Source organism: Alosa sapidissima, chromosome 17, assembly GCF_018492685.1.
Source record: "Alosa sapidissima isolate fAloSap1 chromosome 17, fAloSap1.pri, whole genome shotgun sequence".
Classification (NCBI taxonomy): Eukaryota; Metazoa; Chordata; class Actinopteri; order Clupeiformes; family Clupeidae; genus Alosa; species Alosa sapidissima.
In genome coordinates, this window is record NC_055973.1 from 3,041,775 (window position 1) to 3,054,274 (window position 12,500).

Genomic DNA, 12,500 nt, shown 5'->3' on the forward strand with positions numbered 1-12,500 from the left:
CAGTGACATCAGTGATGGCAGCTGCCTGGGTGTCTGAAGCACCAAGACAGTCCAGGATACATTCTCTCCTCTCCCCTCCTCTGCTTTCCTCTCTTCTCCTCTCCTCCTCTTCTCTCCCCTCTGTCCTTTCTCCTCTTATCTCCTCTCCTCTCCTTTATTCCATTCTCCCCTCCTCTCTCCTCTGTTCTCTTCTTCTCAGTTTCTAGGGTTACTATCGTAAAAACACCAATTACTGGCCCTTTTGTTCGAAAATTCTAAAACAACAATGTTTTTTAATACTTCAAAATCTGGTTTGGTTCTTACGGGGGCTTTTACTGCCTGAAATATCAGATTTTGTTTACCACAGCAGGTTAGTGCTGGCCTGTTGGGTCGCTTATTTCTGACCTTTCTCACGGCACGCCAACGGTTAGATCGAGAATTCTCGTCGCAAATCAAAATTCCACTAGAGCTCCAAGCGGATTTGTACACGCAGCCTTACAACACTGTTTACAGCTCTATGTAAAATGTAATTTTTGGTATATAGCTAATTTAGATACTCTTATGGTGTGGGTGCTTGCGTTTCTTTATGAATCCGCCGTCTTGGTTTGTGTAGAAATGAATATTAAGTGATACATACACGTAAGAGGTTGGACATACGGGACGGTCGGTAATAGGTGACGTTCCGATAATATAGTTAATAAAGTGAATAATCTGACAGTGACACCGTCTCTGCCCCCCTCTCCCCTGTCTCCTGTTTGTTGCTGATGCAGCAGACGTCTGTCTCTCTGTCTTTAGTCAGTGATGGCAGCTGTGCTGCCCGGCGTCTCGCTCTGAGACACCAAGACAGTCTGGGACAGTCATTCTCTCCTCTCCCCTCCTCTGCTCTCCTCCTCTCTCTCCTGTCCTCTCCCCTCCTCCCTCCTCTCCCTTCTTCACTTCTCTCCTCCTCTCTCCACTCTGCTCTCTTCCCTTCTTCCCAGTTTCTAAGGTTAGTAATATAGTTAGTAAGTTAATCATCTATCAGTGATCGTCTCTGTCCTCCTCTCCCCCGTCTCCTGTCTGTTGCTGAAGAAGCAGCTGCTTTGGCCGGCGTCTCGCATTGACGCTGCTGCAGTCTGTCCCAGACAGTGGGGCAGGTGACAGTTTGTGATGAATGGCAGTAAGTGACTCAGGCGGGAGAGTCTGTCGCCACTGGGTAGCCTGCTGACTGATGCACTCCATTTACACACACACACACATACACACAATAACACATACACACACACACACACACACACACACACACACACATGCACAGATGCACATTTACAGACATACACACACACACACACACACACAGAGTTACAACTTTGATGAAGATGCATGGGCTTGGGGGGGTGTATATCTTCTGTGTATGTGTGCAGTTGGATTCCGCGTGTATTTTCTGTAAAGCAGGAGAGGACCATGCAGAAATAACATTTCTTCAGTGTCTGTCTAAGTCAGCATGCTGATATTTCACAGACTCCCTCCACAAAGCTGTTCAAAACATCTTCCAAGGCAAACATTGATATTCAATAGAACAACTAACTTTATAAAGACATAATGATTAATGATAGCAATGCTGTATAAATCACTGTTACAAACGCATCTGATCAGTCCCATAAAACTCACTGACACACTCCCAGCAGAGGTGACTCATAGCCCTGTGGGCCTCGGGGGAAGCCAGCGAGACGCCGCTACTTTAGACAACGCATCAGACCACAGCTGCTCAGGCTGAGGCTCAGCCGTGTGACTCAGGAGCTCAGGACGGGAGGCAGGCAGGCCGGCGGCGTCGACAGACACACACCTGTAATTTAGCACCGGCCGTGAAATACGAAGGTGCACATCTCGTCGTCTCGCTGCTGAGGCACGTGACCGGTGTGTCCAGCGGCGGCGAGGTGGGAAGGGGGAGGATATGTTTATGTAACTCAGGTACCCCCCTCCCTCTCAGCCCTGTTGATGTGTGCCATAGCTACCCAGAATGCATCTCACCTCTCCTGCAAAGCCTGGTTATAGTTATCAAGATGCGTTGGTGTAACAATGAATTCATTAAAAGCTGTAATTAAAAATGTTATGTTTTATGTGAAATTTGATACATGACAGTAACGTTTGCCAAGATGTGTATTTTTTTCTTTTATTTATAATTGAATAGTTTGCCCCTCCGTGATTGTAGGATTAATTTGCTTTGGAGCCTCAGCCGGAATATTACCCTTGGCAACAGTTCATTGTTGTTATGCAACAAAACGAAAAGTGGCTTTTGCATCATAGTGTTTATTGTACCTTTATGTACCATTACTGGTTAGTTGTTGTTCTATTTACAGTGGAAAGCTTTAGTACGTGGTTAGCAGTAGGGGTCCCAGAATGTAAATCGTCTTTATGTTCCCTTGGGAAATACTTCTGTGATTCTCAGTATAATTGCTGTTCATAAGAATGTTGTGTGAATGCCTCAGGAAGCAACAGTATAGGCAATTACATGCTATCTTTGTGTATTTTAGAGACCCTTGGTGCCCATAGTGGCTTGTTTTAATCATGGCAGAAAAACAAATGTTTTCTGTACTTCCACTGACTGGCTGAGGCAAAGTCCCAGTATGCTGTCTATATATACCATGTGTGGTCTCCTCTATCTCATTTGATATAGATCTGTGCCTATACACAGTGGCTAGACTTGATATGGTGTTATCGTATTAGGTTTCCCAGCATTGTTTTTAAAAAAAACGACTGTATTGTTTAGCTTTATCTGTTTTTTTTCTGACTGCCCATATTTCCATGGAGTGTTTTATAGTGCTTGCTTTTCAAATGGTCAGGGTAATTCCCAGTGCAGTACATGTATTTCACTTAATTTATATGACAGGGAAAGAACATTTCCAAAAACAAATATCCCACTCATATATTTTTCACCCTGTAAAAACCTGCAATTTTGATTGGCTTTTGGCTTCTACTACCAAACATAGAAAATTATGCCATACTATAGTATAGCAAGAACTTTTCAAAACAAAGACAAAAATAAATTCTTTGTAGGACCAAACCTTCATCAGAATTGAGAGGGCTTCCCATGACCCAATAATTGCTGTAAATTGCTTGGTACAAAAGGGAGGCTCAACAAACCTGTTGTGGTCTCTCTGTGAACCTAAACTCTTTTTTCTCACAGTGTACAGTAGCTAATTAGCTATATCCACTCGGTGACCTCATGCATTAGACAGCACTTGCACAAAACCAAAATTCTCTCACATTAATTCGCACATGTGTTCCCCATTTCAGTATGGGGGTCACACAAAATTAATTGCTAATGTTTTTCTGTAATCTGATGAAACCGGGGCAGCAAAAGCTCGGGGGAGATGGTTTCGCATGCAGGGGCCGAAGCCGGCCGGCTCTCGGGGCCCACGGCTGAGGCGGGGGCCTGAATCGTGCCACTGTGCTCTCGTGTTGCTCTTGGCGAGGGGCAGTGCCTGGTGGGCTTTGGCCGGGTTCATCGTTGCCCAGGCAGCATGCCACGCGCCTCTGGGCCTCTGCGCATGTTTGCTGTACAAACAATTAGGCCGCAATCGCCATGGCCGCCGTGTTCTGAGGACGCTTGCGGAGGAGTAATTGCCTGGTAAGGACATCTTCATCGGGGATTAAAAGGGAAGTGGTTGATTTGTTTGTGCTGAAAATGCATAGCTGGCATCGGTTCCCCTCACCAATCCTGTGGCAAGTGAATCCTACACAAACACTGTGCAGGGCAGGAGCTATCATGTTAATCAGCATGACTACAGCCTATTACATGTGTAGTAGCTCTTGGTCTAATTAGCTGTAGCCACAGAACTTGGACTACTCACACTCAGAACTTACCTTTGTGGGGCAGCCGTGGGGAAGCCGTGGCCCACTGGTTAGCACTCTGGACTTGTAACCGGAGGGTTGCCGGTTCGAGCCCCGACCAGTGGGCTGCGGCTGAAGTGCCCTTGAGCAAGGCACCTAACCCCTCACTGCTCCCCGAGCGCCGCCATTGTAGCAGGCAGCTCACTGCGCCGGGATTAGTGTGTGCTTCACCTCACCGTGTGTTCACTGTGTGCTGTTTGTGTTTCACTAATTCACTGATTGGGTTAAATGCAGAGACCAAATTTCCCTCACGGGATCAAAAAAGTATATGTACTTATACTTATATATACTTTTTCTGAACATGTGACTGTTATAGAAACTAAACACTAATGTACAATCTCTTTATTTGCACTTAAATAAAAAAAAAATTTCGAGCTGGTTGGCCTTCAGTGACACAAATAGCGAGCTTGACGGCATCAAAACCTGCTGTGATGTCTTTATTCTCTCTTGGCCTTCTTTGTTTAGGCATGTGGGACAATAGCAAACACATACATGTATGGTATGGCTGAACCATGTTGCATGCAAACTCTTAAATTACATTGAAAATGTAAAAAGTGTTTTCGAACTGGTTCTCTTCTGTCATGGCAATCTCACAGTAACTCTGACCAATCTAACACTAGCAAATGTTACCCTCTTGCAAAAAAATCCTCCAATCCTTGCACTCTGTAGCCAGCCTTGCATTCCATGTCATGCACTGGCATCTGAGATCTACTGTACCTATTTCAGGCGCATGCCTTCTTGTGTAGCGGAGGTAGAGCTCAGCGTGAGCTTGCTTCCCAGACAGCCGAGCGGCCTGATAAACTGTACCGTACGCCTAATCTCTCCGGCACATGGCTCAGGATGAATGCGCTGGGCAGGCCAAATGAGCGAGTGTAAATTGAGCAAGCATAATGCTGCTCACAGGCTCCCAATGGAGGTCTCAGTAACTCCCAGAAACTCTCTTATTCCTGCATCGCGTGAAAACCAAAAACCAGCCCATGCCCACAGAGACTGTTGCTCCAATGCAGCTGTTTGACCGTCCCACTGCTGGATAATTATCCTTAACTTGTTTATCATGCTGTTGACAGCCAATGCTTGTCTGGCCCTTCGGTTCCCTAAGTCGACAATTGCAGAGTGTCTGTCAGCCTATAAGAATTGTCCTATTAGCCGTGGTTTAGTAGTGTAATGTGGCACCAGATTTCTAAAACGACTGCAGGGAAAGGAGTCCGACATCATCGATAATTTATCCTCTGCTGATGTCCATAATCCAGAAATCATTTTTATGAATGCAATTACAGCAGCGTTGAGTTGTTTAAGGAGACGTAGATATGAGTGACTGTCAGATTCAATCAGTGGTCCTGTAACGGTGGATCCTGAGCAGTCTTTTTTAAGCCTGGTGGCAGACTTCCTGGGGATCAGACTCTTAGGGTTTTCTCTTGAACGAGACCAAGACTGACTGTGAACATAATTGAAATAGATAATGTATCTACAGTTAGCAATAGCCACATTGAAGTTACAGAAAAGAAAAAAAAACTATGTATAACTATGTAAAAATATGTATATTTGAAAATATTAATGTATGTTGTGCTCCCGGATACTTTACATTACATTTGGCTGACACATTTTTAGCCAAAGCGACTAACAACATGGTAAACAGTTTAAGCTTTTTAAAGCAATTCTCTCAACAAATCTAGGACAATTTAAAAAAGGTAGAGTACAATAGGAATAAGTGCATCAGTGAGTGCTGTTTTTAAACTTACCCAAGATGCTTAAAATGCCCCAAGAGCAATATCTGCTTTTGACTGATGGGTTCTGGACTAACACTTTCAGAAATGAAGCGATGGCTAAAGCCAACATGTTTTTTTTTCACGTCCCAAGACGGGCATTAGCCTGAAGGAGAACTCTGTGGGCACCATGCTGGGGCAATGCCATCAGGGATGGCAACTCCTCAGTGTGCTGGCCTGGCCACTAAAGTGAACCTTTTTATGGAGGAACACCCTTGCCATATGTAAATCAAATCCCTCCCGTGTAGATGCCGTGCTTGCTGACATGCTATCTGTTTGTGTTGAAATTCCACGAATCCAGAAGCAGCACCAATGGTGCTGTAGGTGGTCCATTCTTGATATTCAGCCTAACCTTTCTGACCTGATTCATTTCTCACTTGCAAAAGGTTCTGTACAGGCGGCACCCATCTAAAGACATTCCAGTTCACCAGTAAAAAGATTCCTTCACAGTCATGAAAATAAAGATATATTCATCTTATTTTACCATGAAACTATAATTTACCACAAATGCACATCAACGGGGTCTTAATTGGGAAGAAAATCTCATGTATTTCTTCCTAATTTGTTGTTGATTCCTGAAACTATGCACAAATCTATGCTTGTTTTTAGTATGTTCTCTCTTTACAGTAAAATGCACAAATCTACTCATTAACAATACTGGTCATTTTCATCATTTCTTAATAATGATGAAGAAGAGATCAGCTTGATATTTCTTTTTCTTAAAACATCACTAAAATAAGTAATAAAATACTGAGCACAGATGTCTGAATAGGTTGAGTGGCCTCATTATGATCACGACAGGTCTTCCTCATCAGAGGTTCTCAGAGAGGCATGATCCAATTACACTGGCCGACAGACCTCCAGCTGGACCTTTGAAATGCATTTAGTGAGGCCTTCAGTGCCACACGTAGTGAGCCTGACCGCATCAAAACCTGCTGTTATGTGTTTATTCTCTCCTGGCCCTCTATGTGGAGGCATGTGGACTAATAGCAAACACACATGATGAGGGAGGACACAGGTGGGGGACTCTGACATGCATTTGGTATGTGCACACACACACACACACACACACATACACACACACACACACATACACACATACATGCCTTGGTTGGAATGCTTAATTAACACAAATGGGGAGTGTGGTCTGTTTGATGGTGGAAATGTGCTCACAAGCACAGCAAATGAGGAGGAAATTGACCCACGTTTAGTTCATGTTCACAGAACAGATCATGAATGGAAGCCAAACCAGAGGGTTTTGCAAGCACAATCAAGACACGTGAATTCAGCTTTTCAAGAGTAACAATATCTGTTTGTGCTGGCTTAGGTGGTGTTTTCTGAACAAAGATGTGGCGTATTAGTATGAATAGTATACATTATATATATAGTACATACATACATCCATATATAAAGCATAAAACACAGTATATATTAGCATGATTATCTACATGAATATCTCATTTACTCTATTTGTCTGGTCAGTACAGAACAATAATATGACTATTTCGCTTTCCTAGGTGTACCTGAAATATTTAATTTTATGTCAAAGGCCCGTTTCACAGGTCATATCAAATGCGCAAGTGACCGTTTTTGTTGAAATCCCGGAATGTAGGTTGAAACCTATACCTTAAGTTTGTTATTCCTGTTCGTTTTTTTAGTTTATTTTAACAACTCCGCCTTGGCCTGACTGGAAGCAGCCGATTCCCCTCCAGTTTTCTGGTATTTGAGTGCTGGAATCGTGCCTCGCACCCTGGAGAGTGTCTGTGCCGGCCGCTCTTAAGCTCGATTGATAACGCATCGGCCTCACCAGCCGGCTATGTGTCCCCTACTGGGCACCCTCCTCCCCACAATCTATCCCTCGCACGCTCTATGCTTACAACCTTATCAAAGCCAGGCGGCAGCAGCCAATGCACTCACTGCCATCTTGTTTCAACTGTGGCGTTAATGAATACTTGCACTCTCTCTCCCTCCGTTTTTGCTATTCTCTACCCTCCCGCGTTTTGGCCTAAAGCAAATTCCTTGTACTTACATAAGTCTTATTCAGGTACAATGTCTGTGTAAATCCATACCCCACCCAGACCCAGCCTCCATGTTTTTTGTTTCTTTTTTTCTTTTTTTAAATGATCTGTAAATTCAGCCTTCTCATTTTAGGTGTGATGACTACCGAGCCCTTTGATTGCCAGCCCTTTAATTCCATGTTTACAGCGTAAAGACAGTTATTCCGTAACAGTGCCGTCTCTCGGACCCAGAAATCAGTGCCATGTGCGAGCACCCCACTTTTTTGCCAGCTCACAGTTTTCTCTTTATGAGCTTGCCCTAGATGAAAGAGCCTTTAAAAGCCAATAGTGCAAACTGTTTGGACACAGGCAAGCACTTCATTACCGAGGAACCCGTGTTGTTTCGCGGGCCAATCGGAATGCCCCTGCAACGTGTTTTTCTAGCGCCGTCTGCCGCTTATTAAATTTTACGCAGCAAATATTGCCTTACTTCAAAAGCAGCTGTGTCCTGGGACAGACACGCGGGGGCCATCTTTGAAAAGTGAGGTGGCATGCTGAGCGAGCTCTGTGTGAATCCAAACATTTGTTTAGGATTAACACGCACTGATGTCAAAGCAAAAACAGGATCGTAAAAGCTCTGATTTCCGGTTCTGTGTATTTGTAGAAGATGAGGGATTTGTCATTGTTTGCGTACAGTATTGCTAGCAATAGACCTGGACTTGCATTTATCTCAGATGAAGAAGCCAGTTAAGCATAAAGACTGATTAAATGTATTACTGCTGCATAATACTCGACTTTATACCTGGGTAATCTAATGACATAATGTAGCATGCAATCTGATAACATCAATGGAGTCTTTTTATGGGTGTCCCTCCCATAAACCTTTTCCTGTTCTCACAGAGGGATGTTCGGAGATGATCTCTGATTGTTGTTTCAGACCACACATCTCTCTCTGACTCAACAGGCATTCAGCCTTTACAGAGCTTGTTCAGGGTATTACCAAGCTCCCACATGCTCCCCTGAGAGCTGGCTGCTTTTGTTTTTTGGGCAGGCGGGGAGAGAGTGTTCAGCTTTAATGTAGCAGAATGGTAACTGCCTTGGCATGCGTAAACCTTTAAAGATGTGAAAACGAGGGTCTCTTTACCACTGGCAGAGGAGGTATGATTGTGAATGGAGCAAGCGTGAAGCTGGTCCAATACTGTGTTTCAGGCAGAGTGGTGGAACGGCAGTTAGGGTTTAAGAGAAGCTTGTCCTTATGACTGCGTCCACAGGCTTCATAAGGGACAGAGAGATAGAGGTAGAAGAAGTGTGTGAATTAAAGAGAGGGGGGTAGAGAGAGAGAGGGGACAGGCGTGCTGGGGAGGGTGGTGAGGGCCACAGCTCACTAGCTCACGGAAATGAGAACCAGACGGCTCGACGCTTTCAAGGAGGACACTGGGAATCACAGCCCTTTATTGTGGAACAGAGTGTTTCTGTGCGCTCTCTTTCTCCTTTTTTCTGTTCTTTTCTCTTTGGGTTAAGAAAGAGGCACTGCAGCACATTGTTGCACTACTAAAAAGCACTTTAGCGTGAACGACCATTTCATCTCAGCTGTTCATTTTCCTCTAAGGGCATTTAGAAAAAAACATTTATGGGTTCTCTGGTTAATGACAATATTTATGCAATTTAATAAGGGCTAAGCTTTTTTTATGAGAGTGGGTGGAGATGAAGCTAGCGTTGTTTTTCTGGGGTGTAATGTATGGACAGGACATACTGTGCTCTTTAGGCTGTTAAACTATTTCCATTCTTATAGACTAAAATGCCTAATTTAAATGAGTCCTTTTAAATAGCTTTCGAAGAGTAAGAAGTACAGTCAATGGGAATATTAGAATTGTGGGGGTCTTGTAATTGGCTCAGAATAAAAAATCACCAAGAAATATTTATGGGGAACAAAATGTACAGTAACCATTTTAATGATAACTCTAAAATGCTGTGATCCATGAAATGCAAAAAAAGTTGGATCATCATGCCAGTTTACTCATAAAGTTTAATTAAAAAATGATGTTATAGTTCTGTTAAAACTCTTTTTAAAACCCTGTTCTTTTTATTACTCCTCTGTAGCGCTGTAATTTCTTGGCATAAGACTTGATATTAATTACTGCTCTTTACTATGCTGCTCCTAATAAAGGTGAAAAGAGATTGACATGTCTTTTTGGGTTTCAGTGTGCGAGGGGCGGATGCGGGGAATGGGATCCGTGTGTTCATCCCCGACATCGGCATGTTCGTGGCCAGCCTGGTCACCTGGCTCCTCTGCCGCAGCCTGGAGAGGCCACCAGTGAAGGACCCGCAACACAACACTGACTTCACGGAGGCTGGCAAACAGGTGAGTGTGGACGCTTCTGTGGTCAGTACAGTAGTGACATTAAAGCTGAGGTCTGTGATTTTAAAGGGAGTGGGATTCAGCAGATGTTTTCAGATCCAAAGTGATATCCGGGTTCGAGAGTTGTAACTGGGCCAACCGTTTCTCAGATGCTGCTGCTGTTTCATGGCCTCACATTCAAATCCAAATTCAGTGAAGGTCTCTTGACAGTGCTCTAGCAATCTGATTTGTATGTGCAATGAAAAGAAAACTGATGGGGAAAGCTGTGGTTTGAGTGATTGGCTGTCAAGCTGAAATATCAACACTAGAATCACCAAAATCACCACCAGAATCATTGATATGCTGAAACATGAGTATTGTGCTACATCACTGTTGTCTGGGTCAGAGACCAGTTCAAACTCTACTTACAAGAGCTGCATGTCCACAAATCAACTGACTGACAGTAGTCTCCTGCCATGTTCTGTAGTGAATGGTTTTATTTGAGGTTAAAGAGGTTAATGTTTGCTTCTTCAACCTGCACATTCTTTCAATGTAGTCAAGCTCCCGTAATGCGAAGACCGTCTACAGAGAGTACACCGTATACAGACAGGGGTACAGTTTATGAGTGCAGAAAAGATTTGCTAAGAGGTCTACCTACATTCCCACAACCCAGAGTCCAGGCAGTCTTACTGTACATCCAAGAAACACAGCGGTCTTTGGTCCAAGTGTGGAAGGGGATGCATGTTAGTCCTCTATCATTCATCCGCCGACTTTTATCTGTCAACCCATCTTATCCTCTGCTCTATTACTCTATCGCTCTATCACTTTCTCACTCCGCATGCCTTCAGTGGTCCATCGCAGGGCGAGAGAGAGGGGCCAGAACACTGCAATCTGTTATCCCCTGCTGCAGTGGGAGGCCTTCTCCCCTCCTCCTCCTCCTCCTCCAGGTGTTCCATCGCTGGCTCGGCCGTAAATTACGACCCTGTTGCTCCATCGAGGATAATAAGTGGAGCACATTACTGTCTGGATGAATACCAGGGGGAGATCATTTTGTGCGTGATTTCTCCCAGGTCTGCGATTCGCAGCATCGTTTTTGTTCTCGTTGCTCTCGTGCCAGGATGGACGCAAATAGCAGCGCTCGCTGGAGTCGTCCCAGGAGGACAATCAGACTACCATTGGGCTCGAACCAACCAGCCTGTCTGTTTGGAAGACTGGTAGACACCTCTCGGGTTGGTTTTGTCTTCAATCTGGCAACCCTGAGCGGGACCATATAAAAGGTAGAGAGACAGAAAGAGAGAGAGAGAGAGAGAGAGATGCAGGGAACGTGGTTTAAAAAAAACAAGAAAAAATCTGAGAGACGGGGCCGAAAAGATGAAATTGATAGTTGGGTTGATCCAGAAAAAAATTCTCCAAAAAAAAATAAAAAGCTGATGTTCTAGAAACAGCCTCATGATCTGAAGCACAGGTTGCAAGGCCTCTTGTCATTACACAGCTCCAAAGTATTTATCTCCAGGTTGTCCGCTTTTATGAGCCAGGGCCAAACCCCTGAACAACTTGACCTGTTTAAAAGATAGACGTTTACTGCACTAGAAGGGAGACTGTTTTTGACTCCTCGGGCGAGGGCAGTAAACGTTTGTCCTAGCAATTGGACTCTAATTCTACAATCACCCCCCACTTGGTCGATGAAGCCTGGGGGTGTTAGATAACCATGGCAGATCAGGGTAGTGTTTCCGTCTCTTTTGAGCATTTAGATTAAATTCCTTCTCTCTGGCCCAGGGAAGTTGACGGAGAGTTAAGCAGCCCCCAAAGTATTATGCATGTTCCGTGCATGTTAAAGGAACAAAAATATTTTCAGAGTATTGATTTGGTCTAAGAGCTGACCCTGAACTTTATATTTTGATTCGATTTAAGATCTGCTAGTTCCTATCAAAATAATTACTGCCTTATTTGTGCCTTGGTTCCCTATTGCATTACCCCCGCATCCACAATTATGGTGCAGTGCATTCCTGGTCGGAGAGAGCTGGAAACGTGTACAAAAGCACACCAGTGCAAAGGGAGACCTCGTTATAAAACGTTTTTATTAGACTAAACGAAAACCCGCTTCTCTTCAGAGACTTCTCAAGTTCAAAGGACAGCACAAACCGAAGGGATTATTATGTTTTTTTCCCTCCTCCCCATCTCCTCCCCTTGAATAAGGATGTTCTGTTCCTCTGCAATGCCATGAGTGAAAAGGTCACAGTGGAAGAGTTATGTGGGTTCAGTTCTGTGGAAGATGGAGGATAGGGAGAGGACAGCATGCTCACTTTTTTTCTCTTTTTGTGGGGCGGGGGTTGGGATTGGTAGTGTGATGTGAGCTCAGAGACACCCCCATGTTCCTTACATCAGTGCCGACTGGGTGACCTTTGAGCCCCGGCTGCCTCTGTGGCGGCTTGCCCTGATGTGACTCATGTAGTGGTGGCTACGCTGGAACAATGGCTGGATTGATCCCGATTGACAGCACATCGCTTCGTCACTCTGTCCAGTCCAGTCTCACTTTTCCCGCTCTCTCTC

The 12,500-nt window shown here is 44.4% G+C and overlaps 1 protein-coding gene across 1 annotated transcript in view; it reads left to right on the top strand.

Annotated features, from left to right (window-relative positions):
* LOC121688173 (piezo-type mechanosensitive ion channel component 2) overlaps window positions 1-12,500 on the top strand; it is a 121,588-nt gene that overhangs the window by 52,312 nt on the left and 56,776 nt on the right. The window contains exon 5 of the mRNA XM_042067603.1: window positions 9,815-9,974. Within this exon, the coding sequence (XP_041923537.1) occupies window positions 9,815-9,974 (160 nt within the window). The remainder of the gene's footprint in view (window positions 1-9,814; window positions 9,975-12,500) is intronic.